Below are 21,101 nucleotides of genomic sequence, written 5' to 3' on the forward strand. Positions count from 1 at the left end.
TGAGCCATTTGGCCTGCCAAGGATAAAATCTGTTGAGGATGTCTGAGCCACACCATACATGCCGGCATTAGAGACTGTTGGTAGTTATAACTACTGGTTATTACTGTGTAATAAAACATATGTAATGTGGGACTGTCATATAATAATAAAGGCTAACCTTGTTTCCATGTTCTGGTACATATTTATTCAAATTTTACCATTGAACTGAGATTTGATTGACAGGCCCACTGTTGACCTTTCAGATATATCCTGGACATATCTGAGGACTTCTCTTCATTGTCATTGACTTCTAATGTGTTGAGGGTGACTTTAACAACCTTCCGATGCGGGCAGAGACTTCTTAAAGACTTCATAGATTATTCAAATACTTTAATGTTCTGACAGACAGAAACTGATTGGGTTTGCAACTGGATTTCTCTGTGGCCAGAGGGAGAAGCATTCTCATCATTCACCACTAAGTGGCGCCAACAGTGCGTGTTTTTATAATAATCGCACTGACAAAATAAACTGGACGTGAGAATAGGCCGGTCACAGTTCCTGGACAACGAATATCGCATAAAATCTGGTATTTGTTTTCATCAATCGAACCCAATCATTTACTCAATTAAAAACTACTGTAACCGATGCTAAATCCTGAAATAGCTTTCCTTGAAAACATTTTTATATTTGGCCTTATGAACTCTTTATCAAAGCAACAAATACAACATACTGTTATGAAGGCAAAACTGTTCAAATAAAATTTAGAGAGCAGTGTTGCAGCTTTAGCCCAATTACATTTATTTACACCACCGCAACCATGCTCCACTCTTAAATTTCGCGTGCATTTAGAAATACTTTCTAGTAGGTTGCATATCATCCAATGAAAATACTTGCACCTCCCAGCATCGAGTCTGAGCAGCATGTCAGACCGATAGATCCTCTCTTCTGTCACAAAATACTAACATTTCCAAAGCTTTCAGTAAACCATAATTACATACCCATGTAGAACAAAATCTACAGGATTAAAATGTGCCGTTTGGAAAAGCCACGGCACTAAATCGCATTTGTTTTAACTTTGTTATATTTATGGGATTTCCATCAAGCACTACTGCCTGGTGCAATGCAGATCCGACCTAGCCAATAATTGTGGCCCATACATAGTGTGTAATATTGCGGGTCTGCTCTAACCAATCAGAGGCAGCGTCACATAACAGCGTTGCAAAATTCTCCAGCGTCAACCAGGTAGCGTCTTCATACACCAGTAGTATCCTTCCGCTGCAGTGAAATAGTTCAATGTCCAAGTTCCGTGCTGCTAGAGTAGAGATCTAAGTTTAGTTAGATTTTATGGCCCTTCGATTTTATGGCCCTACAGTATCATAGATGGTCATAAATTATATTAATGCGGAAAGAAGGTCTCTATTATTCACTGACATATTTACTGTAGGGTGATCAATTATGATTTAGCAGCAAAATAACATTAATGGGTGTTTGGAGGTTCGACTATCATCTATCCTCATGCTTGAGTGGTCGTCAACCAATATGGGCACAGGTATCCATTACTGAAGGAAAACATTTATAGCTAAATGGTTATTTAGACTTGGATGAGATGTGCCTATAATTTAAAGCCTATAGTAAAAATAACACAAAGGGGCCTATCTACAATGACCCTGATGGTGTTTAGAATGTTCTTGGCTGTTGTTGCCCCCGTTGTATGGAGAGTTGCACCTGCTAACAGATCAAATGTAGGTGTCATATGCTTCGTAAACAACAGGTGTAGACTAACAGCGAAACGCTTACTTACGGGCCCTTCCCAACAATGCAGCGAGAAAACATTTGCAATAATTGAAAAATAATAACACGAGGAATAAGTACACAATGAGTAACGATAACTTGGCTATATACACGGGGTACCAGTACAGAGTCGATGAGCAGGGGTACTAGGTAATTGAGGTAGATACTGTATGTACATATACCTTCTGTAGGTAGGGATAAAGTGACTAGATAACAAGATAGATAATAAACAGTAGCAGCAGCGTATGTGTTGAGTCAATAGAGTTAGTGCTAAAAGGGGCAATGTTGCAGATAGTCTGAGTTGGTGCATCGGTATGGCTTGCTGAGCGGTAGCAGAGAGAACTGTCTATCTGTCCATGCTACACCGGAGGCTGGTGGCACCTTAATTGGGGAGGACAGGCTCATATTAACGTCCTCCACCTCAGCAGCCTCCTGTGCCAATGGCGCAAATCATCGTTGAATTGGGGGATGTGCACAGCAGGGGTGTATTCATTACTGAAACTGTTTGCTAACGGACGCAAACAGCCAAATAAGAGTTTTTATTGGATAAAAGGTAGGTTCCTCCCCGTTGCGTTTGCTTACGTTAAAGAAACGTTTTGCAACAGAATCGGCGGAATGAATACACCCGATGCCTGCTGCACTACAGTATGCTACAGTAGAGGCAAGCTGTGCTGTGATTGGCGTGTCTCCGTCCTGTAGCGGGAGGGGCTTAAGGTTAGCCAATATCTCCAGTTGAAGAAATAAGGAAGTGAGTAAGCAGGCTGGGCTAGTGTCGCGGAGGGATACATAGTCCCCATTCTCACCACCACGGCGACACACCTCCATCCGGCTGGAAACTCCATCTAAGGAACGAGCACACTCGTTCTCTAGTTCATAGACAATCAGCCCAGATCCATCGAACATGGTATGTATTATATATTTTTTTGTATTCATTTTTAGATAATTTGTCAATGCATTTAATGCCACGATGTAATGGGAAATGGAAGAGGGTCAAGATATGGGGAAATCCACAATTTTGCTTTTCATTCATATAGGTTTACAGCATTTTATCTTGCCGGGAATTAAATTAGGGTGATCAAAAAGCTTGCTGTTTTGCAACTGTTCTATAATTGCACGGGATATGTCATCTTTAGTCTTACGAGGGCGAGTTGATTCTACTTGGAGGAACATTTTCTAGGGCGATATAACCGCTGAGTTGTATATGAACAGGATGTAACACAAAATGGAGCGGGATTCTGCGATAACTGCGCAATTCTTACGGCATAGTAGTTGGCTCGATGGCTATATCGGGGCATGTTTGCTGGCTCGACGCTGCACGGTGCAGATTCAATTCATTCAATCAGATTAATAGCTTTGGGATAACTAGCAAGTTGCTAGACGATTACAGCATAATTCTGTAGCTAAAGTGATTACATTTCCGAGTATATAGTGTGTTGGCTGGAATAGGAAAGCGCACTGGCAAATTATGGGGTAACGCTGCACTCGTAAAGAGTTGACAAGCTCTTTTACCTATGATGCTGCTCATGTCTCAACACGTTTTTATTACTGGGCAATCTAGTTATATCAACTCCTATATGCTACCGAATAGGATTCATCCCATTTGGAGGAAAATGAACCCATTCCATGGATCGCTATTAGCTGCATTTTTCCATGTTGCATCATCGCGCTCTGTCTGATGGACCAACCATAATGCGAATTGCAGCAATAAATCGCCTGTGATCCGCAACTGAAATCGCTCGTCTCTCTCAAATGGGGGAATCTGAAAAATTGAAACATTTTATACAATTCCGCCCTCTGGTGTTCTACAGTATAGTAGTTACAAAGTTTCGCCTTCAAGCGCCGTTTACCTCGCTGTAACGCCGCCTGTTTAGGTTGTCTTTTGCGTTCTTAATGGTATGCAAATGCGATGATTGTCGTTTCATCGAGTCGCAGAAGCTCTCTGTCACAGAAAAACCTACTCGGTAGCAAAGACTAGAACATCAACAGCTGTTCAGCCTTGGGTCTGCTGTTTAAAAAAATTATAATTCCTTCAAATGCAGAATAAAGTATTTGATTGATGTTTAATGTCATTCTTATTACATCATTTAGCAGCAACAAAGTTATATTTCATGGGAATTATTGTTAGGCTAAATCACAAATGTGTTTCAAACTTTACACTGTAACTGTCAACGGTCAAAAAGCTCACACACAATTTCCATCTGTCGAAATTGAGTTCATTCGATTGCATAGAAAGGGAAAGGGCGATACCTAGTCAGCTGCACAACTGAACGTATTCCAACCCGACATTTAACCCAACCCCTCTGACTCATATAAAAGGCATCTCTCAGATGTCACACACAGTCATCCAGTGGAAGTCATGAGGCCGGGTGTGTTGAAGGGAAACGTCCCAATCAATATATTGATGATCTATTGATTCCCAGCCCTATGGCTCATTCATAGCACCAGGGGAGTCAATAGAAATGTTTCTCTGTGCGATCACACATCTATCCCATATGGTATTGAACTGCTGCATGTGGTAGGTTTCATGTTGCACACCAGTGTAGTAGTTGGAGTATACGTTGCACCCTTTTGAAAAGTTGAATCCGTGAGTAAGCCCCTGTGTAGGCCTACCATACACACCGACATAATACAACTGTTGAAGTGGAAACCGTGTATCTCTATTCAGATGGGTAGTATCAAGTAAGTCGTCCTGTCCCTATCCTGTTCCAGCCTTGTTTGCTGGCGCATGTTTGGTAACTTAGAGGACATCTGATCCAGAGCATTGAATCATTTATCTGCTTGGCAGGTGGTCCTGGCCTGGATGAGTCGACCTGTGAACTGCTATCAGGGTTGTGTTCATTTGTCACCAAACAGAGTGGGAAAACTAGGAGGAACTACCGGCTCATCCAATAAGAAATGCACATTTTAGTTTTTTGTTGCAAAATGTGTTTTTTATTTTACTGTGGGTCCTAATGAACACAACCCAAAACTCAACCCACCAATCATGCCCGTATGGTGCCCTAGACTGGTGTTGATGGTGACATGCCCCCCCACCCCCCTCTCATCTTTTGTCCAGACTGAAAGAGAAGAGGGATTCAACACATATGAGCTCAAAAGCTTCCCAGTACAAATGTGTGTCTGTGTGCTCATACATATAGTGTGTTCCTGGGGAGTAAGAGTTTCCTTTGTTATGAGTCATATTCATACACTAGGGGAAGCAGGTCCATATAAGGGGTCTTACTGATGCCACCTACTCTCTATTGTAGGCTACACTGTAAAAATGTAGACTAGAGATGCTCGGATAATACCTGCCTGCCTTGTAAAGGATGTTTAAGAAGAGTGATGGACTGCATAGCAGAGACCAGCCAAACTAGTTTCTTCTGTAAGCTACTGCGGTTGTGTAGCCTAAAAACAAACATCAGAACAATAGGCTACCTGGTGATGTTTGAGAAGAGAAAGAATGTCATTTGTCTAGTGAACTAACGAGTCCTGTCTCTCGTCCCATGCCGTGGTTGGTCAGTGGGAGTGGTTGTCCCACTCATTCCAGAGAACCTGTAACAGACAGGAACCCCTCCACCCACACCCTTCTCTCTCAAGCTGGCCTGAATGCTTGCCCAACAACACCCTCACTACCATAGGAAATGGTGACTCAGAGGGAGTTTCCTGGGCACAGACGTGTGGGTGTGTGGCGGGTGGAGTGGTTCTGTGTTGTGTTAATTCAGCAGTACTTTGCTGCCTACCAGCAGGTTGCTACATCCACCAAGCCCCTGTTGCCTTCCAGCTAGACTGGCCAAGAGTGAGAGGGTGCCCCAGAGGGGAAAGGCCTGTATTAGGAGCGTGGGCCTGGTTCCAGGCAGCCCCAGTGATGCCAAGGGAAAGGAAGGGCCGGAGAAGGCCTGGTCGCGCAGCAGCACGGTGAGGCCCAGCTGTCTGGGAAACAGCCACAGGAGTTCTTCCACTGTACCTACCTGATGCCCCGCCCTTCACAGAGGGAAGAAGAGACCGATGACAGAGAGAGAGAGGAATAGGAGCAAGAAGGATAACAGGAGTGAGGGACGAGAGAAACATGAGTTGTAGGGCGGGAAGAGAGGCCGTGGCCGTTGTCCTTTTGTTCATTAACCCCACCCGTCAGTGTAAAATCATTTATCTCAGACATTTCACAAATCTCGCAGATGGAGGGAACGGGGAGACCAGAAGGAGGAGGAGAGGGGAGAAAAGGCTATTGTCTGATGCTTATTGAATCACGTCAGCTAATTTAATTTAGCCTGGTGAAGTTAACCATCGCACGGGACGTATCAACCAAGGCCACCGATGTAGCCCCGGAGCCATGTAGAGACTATTTTGCTATCAGCCTGTTTAAAGAGCATCTAAAAAATGAAATCATGTAATTTGAGGTCTAGGCCTTCCCCCAGTCATCTCCATTACTTTGCGTCTGATATATCCTAACCGACAGACCTTATCGCTAGGAAAGAACCTCACCCATCATACACACTATGGTATAAGGAGTGGCCTTTGCACATGTCCATTTCATATGGTTGACTGAGACAGACCACTATAGTGTTGATTCTATGTTTGGTGTTGTAGTTACACAGATGTCTATAAAGCCTACACATATCTACTGTACTGTAGGATATCTGGTCTGTTTTGGGACAGAACTGAACTGGTTGCTATGTGACTAATTCACAGGAAACCTGGTGATGGAAACGAATGGCATAGAGGGAAATGCCAATTAGTGTGTGTTCCTGTTTTCCCCCCTGCCAGCAGCAGGCACTCAGCATTACGTCAGTGGTTTGTTGCCGTAATCATAAGCATGTTTTGCCAATCTGGGAGGGTACCGCGGGATTTACCATTTACACACACACACACCAATGTTGTAAGACCTACGGTGCGGTTGCTGTGTGTGAATGTTTGTTTGAAACCTGAGGCCTTGTGTGTGTGTGTCAAGACTTCATCCATCTGTGGGCCCATTGTAGGAGTGCTGCCAAGTCATTACATACACACTCATTAAAGCGCCTCTGACTCACCGGAGTCATTAAATAGGGCTAACAGAGAACAGGGAACATGCTGGGAGGGAGTCAGGGAGACCAGATCAACTGAACACACCCCTACAGCCGTTTTAGCATTTTCAGCTAACAGCAGGCCAGGGCCAGTAGGCACAGAACAGGTTCTTCTACCTGGGTAGTGTTCAGTCGGAAGAAAAACGTTTAGAAACAGACGTGGTACATGACCGTGGGCCAATAAGAGAGAGCACTCTTTTTCTGATTCAAAAACATGTTTGTGGCCACTGAAAATGACCCAAGGTAGTCTCTGGAACAAGGTGGGGGGGGGGGGGGGGGGGGGGGGGGGTCTCTTCCCTGAACAACGTCCTCACTGTGGGGTGTCGGGAAATCATGGAGGCAGGCGACAGCCTGGAGAGCATGACTAAGTCTTTTGGTATTTAGCGACTGAGTGAATGACTGTTTGTTTGTTTTTCTCCCTCAATATTTTACCCTCAGGCCGATCAACTAACAGAAGAACAGATTGCAGGTAGGAACGACTGAGTAATCCCGCTCTCTAGCATGTTTGACTAATTAGTGAACAGTACACACACACACACACACACACACACACACACACACACACACACATTATATATATATATATATTATTTAACCTTAATTTAACTAGGCAAGTCCATTAAGAACAAATTATTTTTTCAACGACGGGCCTACCCCGGCCAAACGAGGACGACATATAACATACTGCAAGGGAAAAAATACAGGGGTTTAATTTTTCACTGTCCATTGACCTCAGCCATGTTCTTGTCTGAAATAAGTGGAATGAAATATCATCTTCTCATTTGATGTGTGTGTGATTTGGGCCAGCGCTAACTAGCTAGTACACTCTGTTATTCTCCTCAGTTAGATCTATAAACCCCTGGGTGGCTAATTAGCCAATGCTACTGGGTCCCAGGCTAATTCGGTCTTGTCTTCAGCGGGTATACTTCAAACATCTTACTCGGGGGGGGGGGGGGGGGGGGGGGGTGTGATGGCCCGTCAATATTAAAATCCCTTAGATCTGCCTGTATATTGATTTGAACAAGTTATCAAACACCATCACGTCTACACTAAACTTCCTAAAACACAGACCTTTTGGCTGTAGGCCTTATCTGTCTATATAAACCCTTTACAACCTCCCTTAAGTCTATCCTAATGTAAAGTGTTACCCATCCCACAACCAAAGCTTGAGCCACAGCCCAAGAAGCCCTGACTGAGTCTGTGACCCACCCACCAGTAGGAAACACTGACTTCACCATCGAGACTTTACGTAACCCCACCTTTTCATTCTCCTTCCCCCGTCCTCGCAGAGTTCAAGGAGGCGTTCTCCTTATTCGACAAGGATGGCGACGGCACCATCACGACCAAAGAGCTGGGCACCGTGATGAGGTCGCTGGGACAGAACCCCACAGAGGCGGAGCTGCAGGACATGATCAATGAGGTCGATGCCGACGGTGAGTGGAACACCCGAAGCTGGGTTAGGCACACCCGATTGGTAAAAACAAAAATGGGGAAGTGACGTTCAGACGGGGGAAACTTGGGCAAACACATGTGTCATCAAAAGGCGACGAAACCTGTAGTCATTGTGAGTTCCACACCATAAACTGACCGTGCAAGTGCATTCTGCTTTCATCTCCACATATTGGTTTAGCACGGTCTGTCCCCTTTAGAGTTTAGCCTATACAATTGTTTGGGAATGTGCCTTCAGCAGTTCAGTCACTCACTGCCTGTCAAACAGTCCCTCGGTGTCTTATGACTACACTGTTACCTGCCTGAAGGCCAGGCAGATTACTGTCACAGTGTCAGCTTTCGCACTAAGAGCACTATGGTGAGTGACAAGTCTTCAAGACCCCTGTCAACTTATCAACACAACTGTCTCCTGATTAAATAGATATGGCTGAATCAACTGCGACTCTTGAGGTTTAATCCCAAATTACACTCTGTTCCCTTTCCAGTGCACTACATTTGTCCAGGGCCCGTAGGGGGTGCCATTTGGGACACACATTGAGTCAGTGAGCATGGTAGGAGGCAGTGTCCTTGACTCTTAACGACGTTGGAAATTAAACCCGTCAGTCGTCTAGGCGACCAGGCAAGGCCACCTATACCAAGATGATGCCCTGTCCGCGTAAAGGGTTTTGGTAAATGGGGCCTTATCAATTGCAGACATATTGTTCGATCTCACCACTGTTTGGCTCGGCTCGCTGTATCTATCCAAAGTCCCCGCCTGTCTAGTTATCTGTACAGCGTTTTTGCTCTGGTTTAGGCAATCTGGGTCAGACAGCGATGAAGCTAGTAATGGAAAATAAAACTAATTACATAAACTCTGATCTGTGTTTCGCTCTGTACATTCAGTATCTCTTCTCTCCTCTCCCCTTTGTACATTCAGTACCCTCATAGTGATGTCAACAGCAGGGCCACAGCTTATTTACTAAACAAGCAGAATGGATGCCCGAGGGAGAGAATGAGGTTCGCTTTACCCCAGAGAGGTGTGCTGTTGGTCTCAGAGGAGGAGGTCTTTTGTTTGGGCTCTGAAGTGGTGTTTTGTGTTGCCCTATCATTGGTTCTCCTGGTTTGATCCCTCTCCACCAATCTCTGTTGTCCCCGTGTGAAAAATATTTGGACTTCATTGGTTTCAATGGAACATTTTGCATGTTGTCTTAGGGGCTGTTCCGCCTTGCCTAGGAAAAGCTATGGGGAAATAGTACTAGCATAAGGAATGAATGTCCTCATAGACCGTAGAATGAGTCTTCCTCTTATAGTTTGCGTCAGCAGTGGCTCTTATATACAGTATAATCGTACCATCTCCCACTCGTTCCCTCTCCTCCTCATCTCCATCTCTCCCACCCACTCCTTCGCTCCTTCTTGTACTTCAAGACCGACAGAGTCGGGCCCTGGAGTCACAGCCAGCTCTCGCTGCAGAAAGATCTCACCGGGTGGTTCTCAATATGCATACTACAGGACTCCACACTCTCATGCACCGAGTGCATTCTCCGAGGACGTTCTCTTGTGTTCATCCTTGTGAGGACAAGAGTGTGGAGAACGCTTAAAATATTAGATTTCAGAAGCACTCGCATTCCCCCTGCTGCCTCACGCTGCACCTCCCCATTCACTGAACGTTCTTCCAGCCAGGACAATGGCAAGAATGGAGACAAAACAAGGTACACGCAAAGCAAACCATTTACTTTAATTATTATCAGCCAGCTATGTGAATCGGACTTACCCATTCATGGAACCTTCTTACAGTCAGAACCAGTGGCAAAAGAGACAAAACAAGATATACACAGAGCAAACATTTGACTTTATACAGGGCCTTCAGAAGTTATTCACACCCCATGACTTCTTCCAAATGTTGTGTTACACACAATACAAAGTCAAAGTGGAATTATGTTTGTGACATATTTACGAATTAATTAGAAATGAAAAGCTGAAATGTATCGAGTCAATAAGTATTCAACCCCTTTGTTCTGGCAAGCCTAAATAAATTCAGGAGTAAACATGTGCTTAACAAGTCACACAATAAGTTGCATGGACTCACTCTGTGTGCAATAATAGTGTTCAACATTATTTTTGAATGACTACCTCATCTCTGTACCCCACACACATACAATTATCTGTAAGGTCCCTCAGTGGAGCAGTGAATTTCAACACAGATTCAACCACAAAGACCAGGGAGGTTTTCCACTGCCTCGGAAAGAAGGGTATCTATTGATAGATGGGTAAAAAAACAACTAAACAGACATTGAATATCCCTTTGAGCATGGTGAAGTTATTACGTACACTTTGGATGGTGTATCAATACTCCCAGTCACTACAAAGATGCAAGCAGCTTTCCATGAGGCCAATGGTGACTTTAAAACAGTTACGGAGTTTAATGGCTGAGAACTGAGGATGGATCATTGGATCATAACATTACTCCACAATACTAACCTAAATGAGAGAGTGAAAAGAAGGAAGCCTGTAGAGAATGCTTGTTTACGAGGTTGCGTCATATTTCTGTGCATACTTTCCGCCGACGCTTGCTTAAAAATATGTACAAAAAGAGTACGTATTCGAGATATGTGCTCCGTTTCGCATACTTTGATTTGGACTCCTACTCCGACCCTTCCGTGCTCCAATTTGCGTGCTCAGAGCACTGTAGTCTGCATTTTGAGAAGTAGTTTCCCTTTGAAATTCACATTTGTTATGGATGAACGTGTATTTCAGAGGGCTTCCAGGGTTAATTCCGCCTGCTTCCAGGGTTAATTCCGCCTGCTTCCAGGGTTAATTCCGCCTGCTTCCAGGGTTACTTCCGCCTGCTTCCAGGGTTAAAACAGAAACAACTCAAAGGGTTAAGTTTAGGTATTCATTCCCGAGTGCTTAAGGTTAGGTCTATGTTCCGGGGAAGGCTTAAAAGAAAGACCAACTATTCTCACGGCTTGCTAGAGCATTTTGTCCAGTAGCCTAAGCAGCACGCAGCACGCTCCGGCTCCGAGCATCACGTGATCGAGCCCAGTACAAAATACACTTTTGTATTTATTTTGTGAGCGCTGAGGAAAGCATATCGACGTTCTCAGGACCTTGTCAAATGTCCGAAACTGCTGTCTGTTGCTAGTGATCAGGCTGCTTTATTACTCCAGGCCTCCTCTTCCTCTTGATTGTTCTTCCAGTGGTATGTTTTCAGGCCCTGCCTGGCTGCAAATGGGCTCATCACACACACACACAAAGGCTGTCTGCTCTCTGATTGGGGCTCCCCAGTGGCATGTGTTCCTTTTGATGGCTGCTGTGCTTGTGTTGCTGGCCCGGCCAACAGTGTGTGTGTCTGTGTTTGTATGCGTCTCTCTGTCTATGTGCGTCTGTCTCTGTGTGTCTCTCTGTGTGTGTCTCCATGTTTGTTTGTGTCTCTGTGTGTTAGGTCCTGAGATCACTAGCCCGCGGCCATTAGATCACCATCTGCCTTATCGCATTATGCTCTCTACTCTGCTGTTGTTACAGCCCTGCTTACAGGGAGATCTGCTCTTCTCTGGTTAATCCCAGTACCACCAGCCCCACCCATCCTCCGCTCCACACACACACAGTGCACGCGTACAGTGCACACGCACACACTACTCCATGCGAGGTTAATCCAGCAGGTACTCTGACCTCTCCTCTGACCTTCCCCCTCTCTCCGCCACCCCCGCACATCCCAGCTCCCTCTCTTGCTGAAAGGCACTCACACACATTCTCACACACACCCATACAGCATATGTTTTACTATCCTTGTGGGGACCTAAAATTGTTTTCCATGAAAATCCTATTTTTTCTAACCCCCCCCCCCCCCCCACACACACACACACACACAATCCTCGTACAGTAGTATATCTCAGAGCCTATCCCCTCCCCGTAAAGAACCATTATAATCCCTGGGTAATCCCAACCTAACAGGCTACAGGTTCTGGATCTGATCCCACCATTGATACCAACGTACTGTATGTCCATCCATAGAATAGGCTGGTTAGAGCCTATGTCAGGGAAAGGGCTGGGATCTAACCACCGCCACCAACATCCGACCATCCTCCACCCATTTCACTGTAAACTCACATCCTGAGTTGGTCAGAGGCTGTGTGGGAGAGATTCCACGGCTGCCACCAACGTCCATTCACCCACCACAGGTGAACCCACACCACAGGAGGCTGGTGACACCTGAATTAGGGAGGACGGGCTCATAGTAATGGCTGGAATAAATGGAACGGTATAAAACACATTAACCGTGTGGTCTCCATGCGTTTGATGCCGTTCCATTTACTCCGTTCCAGCCATTATTATGAGCCGTCCTCCCCCCAACAGCCCCCTCTCTAACCAGGCCTCACAGGATGTCTGGGTCACAGAAGGATTAGAGATGGTTAGAGGCTATGTCAAGGTGGAGGAGGCGGCAGGCTCCCTGGTCCCTGACTCCCCAGGCAGAGCGAGGCCCTCTGTCAAGGGCAGATGAGAGGTGATTTTTTTTTTTTTAAATTTATTTTTATGGGGCCTGGTTCAGACTCCTGTCCAGACTCCTGTCCAGCATACAGTAGGAGATGTCTGAGGATGGATTCTCCCTCTGGTCTCTGTAGCTGGACATCTACAACCTCCTCCCAGTGTATGGCTTTTTATAGAAGTGAATTGAGTTGTATGCAAGGACATAACAGGTGATTTCACAAAGGCTTTTCAGGGTCTTTCATCATCATAGAATGATGAAGAATTGCTGGTCAACAAACAAGCCTTTTTATAATTTACACACAGTTCAATATATATATTTACTGTTATCAGCATCTTATTGCAATGAACTAAACCGGGTGTTATAATGAACTAAACCGGGTGTTTCCTATCTCCAATCCAGGCAATGGCACCATTGACTTCCCGGAGTTCCTGACCATGATGGCCAGAAAAATGAAGGACACAGACAGTGAGGAGGAGATCCGTGAAGCCTTCAGGGTATTCGACAAGGTAAAGTACTGCATGTTTACTATCTAACACATCCTCGGCGAGTAATCCTCAAATGACAATTTAGCTTTGTAATGAACTAGTAAACAGTCGTCTTTCATAAGCTCTATCCACCTCTGATAAACACACCGTCTCAACTTCCAGTTATGGTGATGCTCCACTCTTAGAAAAAAAGGCGCTGTCTAGAACCTAAACTGGGTTTCCGGCTGTCCCCATAGGAGAACCCTTTGAAGAACCCTTTTTGGTTCCAGGTAGAACCCTTTCCCTAGAGGGTTCTACTTGGAACCAAAAAGAGTTCTCCTATGGGGACAGCCAAATAACCCTTTTCTTCTCAGAGTGTATATATATATATCATTAACCATCCAATGGGGATTTGATTCTCTGTTCATTGCCTAATGGGGATTCACCTCTCTACTCATCATTGCCCAATTGGGATTAGCGTCTCTTTTTTTGTCCTGATTGCTCCCCAATGGGAATGCCTTTCCGTCTATTCTCACCCAATGGAATTTCTTCCCTTGTGTCTCCAGGACGGAAACGGCTACATCAGCGCAGCAGAACTCCGTCACGTCATGACAAACCTGGGGGAGAAGTTAACAGACGAGGAGGTAGACGAGATGATCAGAGAAGCAGACATTGACGGAGACGGACAGGTCAACTATGAAGGTACGAGGACAGACCACCTAGCCCTGTATGCTTAACCAGCCACAAGTGGATATTATTGGTTAATATAACAGAGACGAACTATGAAGGTAAGAGGAGGACAGTAGTTGTTCCAGGTTAGCTCTGGGTAGTGTTCATTGGGTCACAAAACAAATGTTTCAAAACATTTTGCATGGAAAATAGAAATTAGTTTCTTATTAGTCTAGGAAGTCCCTCTCTGTTTCAGTACGTTTTCTTCCATTTGGTACCTAATGAACATGACCCTGTACAGCAGGCATAACCAGCTACAGTGCCTTTAGAAAGTACTCATACCACTTGATTTATTCCTTATTTTGTTGTGTTACAGCCTGAAGTTTTGGGGGGCAAATGTATTGATATGGAAATGTATCAAATTTACATAAGTATTTACACCACTTTGCTGTGACACTCCAAATTGAGCTCAGGTGCATCCAATTTCCTTTGATCATCCTTGAGACGTCACTACAGCTTGATTGGAGTCCACTTGTGGCTCATTCAATTGTTTGGACATGATTTAGAAAGAAACGCACCTGTCTATTTAAGTTCTCACAGTTGACATGTCAGAGTAGAAACTATACCCTGAAGTCCAAAGAACTGTCTGTAGATCTCCAAGATAGAATTGTGATGATGCATATACAGTGCCTTGCGAAAGTATTCGGCCCCCTTGAACTTTGCAACCTTTTGCCACATTTCAGGCTTCAAACATAAAGATATAAAACTGTATTTTTTTGTGAAGAATCAACAACAAGTGGGACACAATCATGAAGTGGAACGACATTTATTGGATATTTCAAACTTTTTGAACAAATCAAAAACTGAAAAATTGGGTGTGCAAAATTATTCAGCCCCTTTACTTTCAGTGCCGCAAACTCTCTCCAGAAGTTCAGTGAGGATCTCTGAATGATCCAATGTTGACCTAAATGACTAATGATGATAAATACAATCCACCTGTGTGTAATCAAGTCTCCGTATAAATGCACCTGCACTGTGATAGTCTCAGAGGTCCGTTAAAAGCGCAGAGAGCATCATGAAGAACAAGGAACACACCAGGCAGGTTCGAGATACTGTTGTGAAGAAGTTTAAAGCCGGATTTGGATACAAAAAGATTTCCCAAGCTTTAAACATCCCAAGGAGCACTGTGCAAGCGATAATATTGAAATGGAAGGAGTATCAGACCACTGCAAATCTACCAAGACCTGGCCGTCCCTCTAAACTTTCAGCTCATACAAGGAGAAGACTGATCAGAGATGCAGCCAAGAGGCCCATGATCACTCTGGATGAACTGCAGAGATCTACAGCTGAGGTGGGAGACTCTGTCCATAGGACAACAATCAGTCGTATATTGCACAAATCTGGCCTTTATGGAAGAGTGGCAAGAAGAAAGCCATTTCTTAAAGATATCCATAAAAAGTGTTGTTTAAAGTTTGCCACAAGCCACCTGGGAGACACACCAAACATGTGGAAGAAGGTGCTCTGGCCAGATGAAACCAAAATTGAACTTTTTGGCAACAATGCAAAACGTTATGTTTGGCGTAAAAGCAACACAGCTCATCACCCTGAACACACCATCCCCACTGTCAAACATGGTGGTGGCAGCATCATAGTTTGGGCCTGCTTTTCTTCAGCAGGGACAGGGAAGATGGTTCAAATTGATGGGAAGATGGATGGAGCCAAATACAGGACCATTCTGGAAGAAAACCTGATGGGAGTCTGCTAAAGACCTGAGACTGGGACGGAGATTTGTCTTCCAACAAGACAATGATCCAAAACATAAAGCAAAATCTACAATGGAATGGTTCAAAAATAAACATATCCAGGTGTTAGAATGGCCAAGTCAAAGTCCAGACCTGAATCCAATCGAGAATCTGTGGAAAGAACTGAAAACTGCTGTTCACAAATGCTCTCCATCCAACCTCACTGAGCTCGAGCTGTTTTGCAAGGAGGAATGGGAAAACATTTCAGTCTCTCGATGTGTAAAACTGATAGACATACCCCAAGCGACTTACAGCTGTAATCGCAGCAAAAGGTGGCGCTACAAAGTATTAACTTAAGGGGGCTGAATAATTTTGCACGCCCAATTTTTCAGTTTTTGATTTGTTAAAAAAGTTTGAAATGTCCAATAAATGTCGTTCCACTTCATGATTGTGTCCCACTTGTTGTTGATTCTTCACAAAAAAATACAGTTTTATATCTTTATGTTTGAAGCATGAAATGTGGCAAAAGGTTGCAAAGTTCAAGGGGGCCGAATACTTTCGCAAGGCACTGTATCTGAGGAAGGGTATAAAACATGTTTTTTTGTGTTGAAAGTTTCCAAGAGCACAGTGGTCTTCAACATTGGGAAATTGAAAAAATATGGAACTTCCCAGACTCTGCCTAGAGCTGGCCGTCCAAACAAACTGAGGAACATGCCTAGAAGGATCTTAGTCAGGGAGGTGACCAAGAGCCCAATGACCACTGACAAAACTACAGAGTTCCTTGCCTGAGATTGGAGAACCTGCCAGAAGGACAACAGTCTCTACAGCACTTCACCAATCTGGGCTTTATCGGAGAGTGGCCAGACGGATGCTACTCCTGAGAAAAAGGCACATGGCAGCATGCCTGGAGTTTGCAAGAAGGCACGTGAAAGACAGATCATAAGGCACAATATTCTGTGGTCTGATGAGACAAAAATGTAACGCTGGCCTGAATGCAAAGCGCTATGTCTGGAGAAAACCAGGCACAGCTCATCACTCGTCTAACACCATCCCTACCGTGAAGCATGGTGGTGGCAGCGTCATGCTATGAGGATGCTTTTCAGCAGTCGAGACTGGTAAGGATAGAGCGAACAATGAATGGAGCCAAATACAGGCAAATCCTTGATGAGATCCTGCTTCAGAGTGCAAATGACCTTAGACTGGGGTAAAGATTTACATTCCAACAGGACAATGACCCCAAGCATACAGCCAAAGCAACGCTGGAATGACTTCAGAACAAGAATGTGAAAGCCCTTGAGTGGCCCAGCCAAAGCCCAGACTTAAATCCCATTGAGAATCTGTGGAATGACTTGAAGATTGCTGTTCAACTCCGCTCCCCATCTAACTTAAGAGCTTGAGAATCTGCAAGGAAGAATGAGAGAAAATCTAGATCTGCAAAGCTGTAATCGCCGCCAAAAGTGCTTCTACAAAGTATTGAATACTTATGTAATTGAGATATTTATGTTTCATTTTCAAAAATGTCTAAACATGATTTCACTTCGTCATTATGGGATATTGTGTGTAGATGTAAGAGGTATAGCCAGCAACATATAGTAGTAGTGGTTACTACTGGTTATGCAGCCTTTCCAGCACTGTACAGCAGGCTGAACCAGCTACATATACCATGTGTAGTGCCAGCCCTGTTGCAGGCTTGGAGCAGCCCTGTAGCAGGCTTGGAGCAGCCCTGTAGCAGGCTTGTAGCATCCCTGTAGCAGCCCCGTAGCACGATTGTAGCAGCCCTGTAATGTTTCTAACATTAATGTGCACCACAGATCTTTTTTTTTTTAAATGATCCTTTAAACTTCTACTACTGGTTTGGTGGTTGTATCCATCAATTGTCCCATTAACAATCACCCACATTAGAAAATGCATTTAATTTAAACATCACGATATCAGCAAAATGCCTGCGATAAGTGACCAGTATGGTCGACGTCGATCATTTTCAGTTTTCTACCCAGTTTTCTACCCTCTTCCCCTCCACCCACTGTCCCTCCTATTCCCCACAAGACACTGCACTCATTCTTTTAGAAGGAGCTGTTGACACAATAAACAGTCCATATGTCTTGGCTGTAAAGCGCCCTACTTCCTCACTCTCTCATTGTGCCATAAAAAGCATATGTAGTCTAAGCATTTGAAAGCCTTCTCTTTATTTCTGTTGGACGTCATTGTGTTGTTTTCACAGTGCAGCGACTTTTTTTAATCAAATAAGCTTAATGAGATGTACATGAAACGGGACACTAATTAGAATGATTTGCATTCTGTTCCTCCACTGCTTGATAAAAAATAAAAAATGTATAAACAGTTTCACAATTTAGCAGGTGACTGCCTCGCCTGGCGCTTTGCCAATGGGGCTTAATGAGCTACAGTACGTTACTTATCTTTGTGTTCTTCTCTCTGTCTCTCTCTCCTTTCAACAGAGTTTGTACAGATGATGACTGCAAAGTGAAGCTCGGCCAACCTGCCTTGTCCCCTTGTAGAAGACGATAAAAAAAGATCACAAGTTTTACTTACCTCTTGGGAAAAAAAATGTTCATTTATTCATACTGTTTCTGTATAGAAAATAATTGAATGTTAAAATAAAATATCCTTCTGTCCATCTACACAGAGAACAAAAATCTACAAAAAATATCTGCATGATATGGTTAGTGACCCCCCCCCCCCCCCCCCCCCCCCCCCCACAAATAAGATGAGTTTAGCATTAGTCCTTCAAAGACGCATATAACAACCTTGTAATAATTACCTTCAAACTGAAGCAAGGCATTTGGAACCCCTTCCAAGTTCCATCCATATGCTGGTGATGTTTGGGCTGGCCATCTCTCTTTATCTGTCTCTCTCTCTCTCTCTCTCTTTCCTGTTCTTCATGCATGCAGCTTGTGACTGGAGCACTCCCTCCAGCCAATCCAAGCGTGCTGATTCCACAGGGGTGTCGTTGGTATGGTGTCGTTGGTTTGGTACAGTTTTTTTGTATTTGGAGAGGAACCCTAGTGATATGGTATATGAAAGGATAGGTTTATAATTCAAGCTGAAAGTGGAATGGAACTTACTTGTATGTTAGATAAAGTACATTTTCAAAATGTTTGGCATGTTTGTTTTTTTGTGTTTTTTTTTACGTTATTTGGACGGCCATCTTAGGTATTTGTGCGTCCCTGCCCTAAAGAGGAGGGATATAAAAAGTCTTACGGTGGAGCTGCTTTGTTTTTGTTTTTGCTGAGATGGAGTGTTCCTCTTTCTGACATTAAGGGAGATTCACTGGCCTTCATGTTTTTTCTTCTGTTTCCTCGACTCGGACAAGAGTGTGGCGGAGTTGTTGTGTACTTTGTATATGCAGTATGCATTCTGTAGGTAAGAGTTGCAGCACAATAGTCTTTTCAACTGTTCTCATCTGAGTTCACTTTACATTCATTCCAAGTTGTAAATGCTAGTCTTTCATTTTTTTTTTTTCAAATAAAAAAAAAAAGACCATGAACTTAATCGCTGTTGTTGTGTGTTTATAGGATGCTGCTGAGATGTCATGTGACAGTGATTTCGAATCCATTGTCAAATATCAACTGTGATGATACTACATCAAAAATAAGGACACAGTATGCATGTCTCTGACATGGAAGACTGAATTATAGTCTTAGCTTATGCAATTACTCAAGATCACCATGTTGTACACTATATCGACGTCGTTCAATTTAGCCAAACCATAGCCCAACCAGTCGCGGCAACATTTGAATATCTGCTCCTGCTCTGGTTTTGGGGGGGGAAGGGAAAAAGACACCACTGTTTGCGTTCTCACTCAGTGCTTCGGCTCTCTGTTGCTAGGCAACAGCGGCATGCTGTTACTAGGCTGTTGGGGGTTTGAAAAAGGCAGGAGGGAGTTTTAATAGGCCTTAGCTGGAGAGAGAAGCTTCCATGATGTAGCAGTGTCCTAGTAAGGCCAGGCTAAAACCGGTCGTCATGTTTCAAACACACCAGTATAGGAACGTGGTTGACTACTCTATGGTGTTTACCTACAAGTCCATGAAGACGGAACCACATTGTCTTGACTATATTTGGGTCACGGTTTGACCATATTTGGTGAGGAGTAGAGTTTGGCTGTCTGTACAGTGACCAACCTTGGCTAGGCCAGCTCCATTCTGACCTTATGTTTTAGCGTTTTCCTCAGTACTGATAGGAGAGCCAGAAGCACATGCTTCTGGCTCTGCTTTCGGTCAGCGAATCGGCTAAAATGCACACGTCATCCTTTAATGTCATATCTATATAGGGTCGTTGCATAATGTTTATGTGGTTCTGTGATCGATAAATCGCATCTCCAGGCATTGTAAACACCTTTCATATGCGCAGTCATATCTCGTGATGAAAACGTGCAGCGGGAACCCTTTACCCTGTGGTGGTACTCTCACCACAGAAGCGCTCACTCTCGCTGACATGGAACGCCACAGGGACAACCAGCCGTAAAATCGATTGAGGTTGACAACCCACCTTTAGCCCATAGGGACCAGTTAACCAAAAGCTCCATTTCAGGGTCGTGTTTTGCAACCTGTCAGCCACTCACGCTCGTGGTTCGCTTGATGCTAGTGGGGATACCTATAACACACAGGACTGTCACGCTACTCTAAAGTCCAATACTGATTGTGGACAGGTGGGGTACTGACAATACACGCCATTTAGCAGATGCTTTTATATAAAGCGGCTTACAGTCATACGTGCGTCCATTTTTACGTATGGGTGTTCCGTGAACAAAACCAGTGGGCGTGACAATGAACAACACCCGACTACTGACAACCGGCCAATGAGCCGGAGCACAGCGTCAGCCAATAACCAGACTCCACAGACGTACATGGTTGAAGTGGAGTGCGGAGGAGAAGAGAGAGAGACCAGACTTCCCCTCTATTCTTGTGTGACACTGGTGGGTTTACACACGTACGTACACACACACTGCATACCAGTAGGATCTCCCCTATTCTCTGTAGTAACACTGGAGCCCCCCAGGGGTTAAATTAAGAACATCAATATTTTAGGTGTAGATGAAGCAGCACTTTGCGGTGGCAGTGGTAGTAAGGGGAGAAGCACTGGCCAGGGAGGGAGAGACGGAGCAGGGGAGAGATCACATATCACAGCTGCTACTGCGGGAAAGAACTAGGCACACTGATGAGACAGGCCTGCAAGTGTGTATATTGGGGGGGGGGGTGACTCATAGGATCCTGCCAGGAGTTTTTCCTGACAGCATGAACTGGCCATAAACTGAACATCTCCTGGCCTATAATGATGACTGCAGTATTGGTGCAGTCTTACAGAGCTGAGCCACAGGGTTCTCTAGTAATCTATCACCTCGCTGTACAGCCCCTTTTATTTCCTAGTCATCCCAACCTATAGCCTACTGAATCAACCTGTGTGTCTTTTCAGCTTGGGTCTGTCTTTCTCCATCTCTCGCTCTTTCTCTCTCCATCTCTCTCATTCCCTCTCTCTGCAGAGCTGGAGT

At 44.4% G+C, this 21,101-nt stretch overlaps 1 protein-coding gene across 1 annotated transcript; it reads left to right on the forward strand.

The window, feature by feature from the left end:
* The first annotated feature begins 2,500 nt into the window (after positions 1-2,500).
* On the forward strand, positions 2,501-19,105 carry LOC109900879 (calmodulin). Its single transcript, XM_020496755.2, has 6 exons — positions 2,501-2,674; positions 7,245-7,275; positions 8,096-8,239; positions 13,120-13,226; positions 13,751-13,886; positions 18,052-19,105. The coding sequence occupies exons 1-6, from the start codon at positions 2,672-2,674 to the stop codon at positions 18,078-18,080; spliced, it is 450 nt and encodes a 149-aa protein (XP_020352344.2). The 5' UTR covers positions 2,501-2,671; the 3' UTR covers positions 18,081-19,105.
* The last annotated feature ends 1,996 nt before the right edge of the window (positions 19,106-21,101 follow it).

Source organism: Oncorhynchus kisutch, linkage group LG12 (assembly GCF_002021735.2).
Source record: "Oncorhynchus kisutch isolate 150728-3 linkage group LG12, Okis_V2, whole genome shotgun sequence".
Taxonomy (NCBI): Eukaryota; Metazoa; Chordata; class Actinopteri; order Salmoniformes; family Salmonidae; genus Oncorhynchus; species Oncorhynchus kisutch.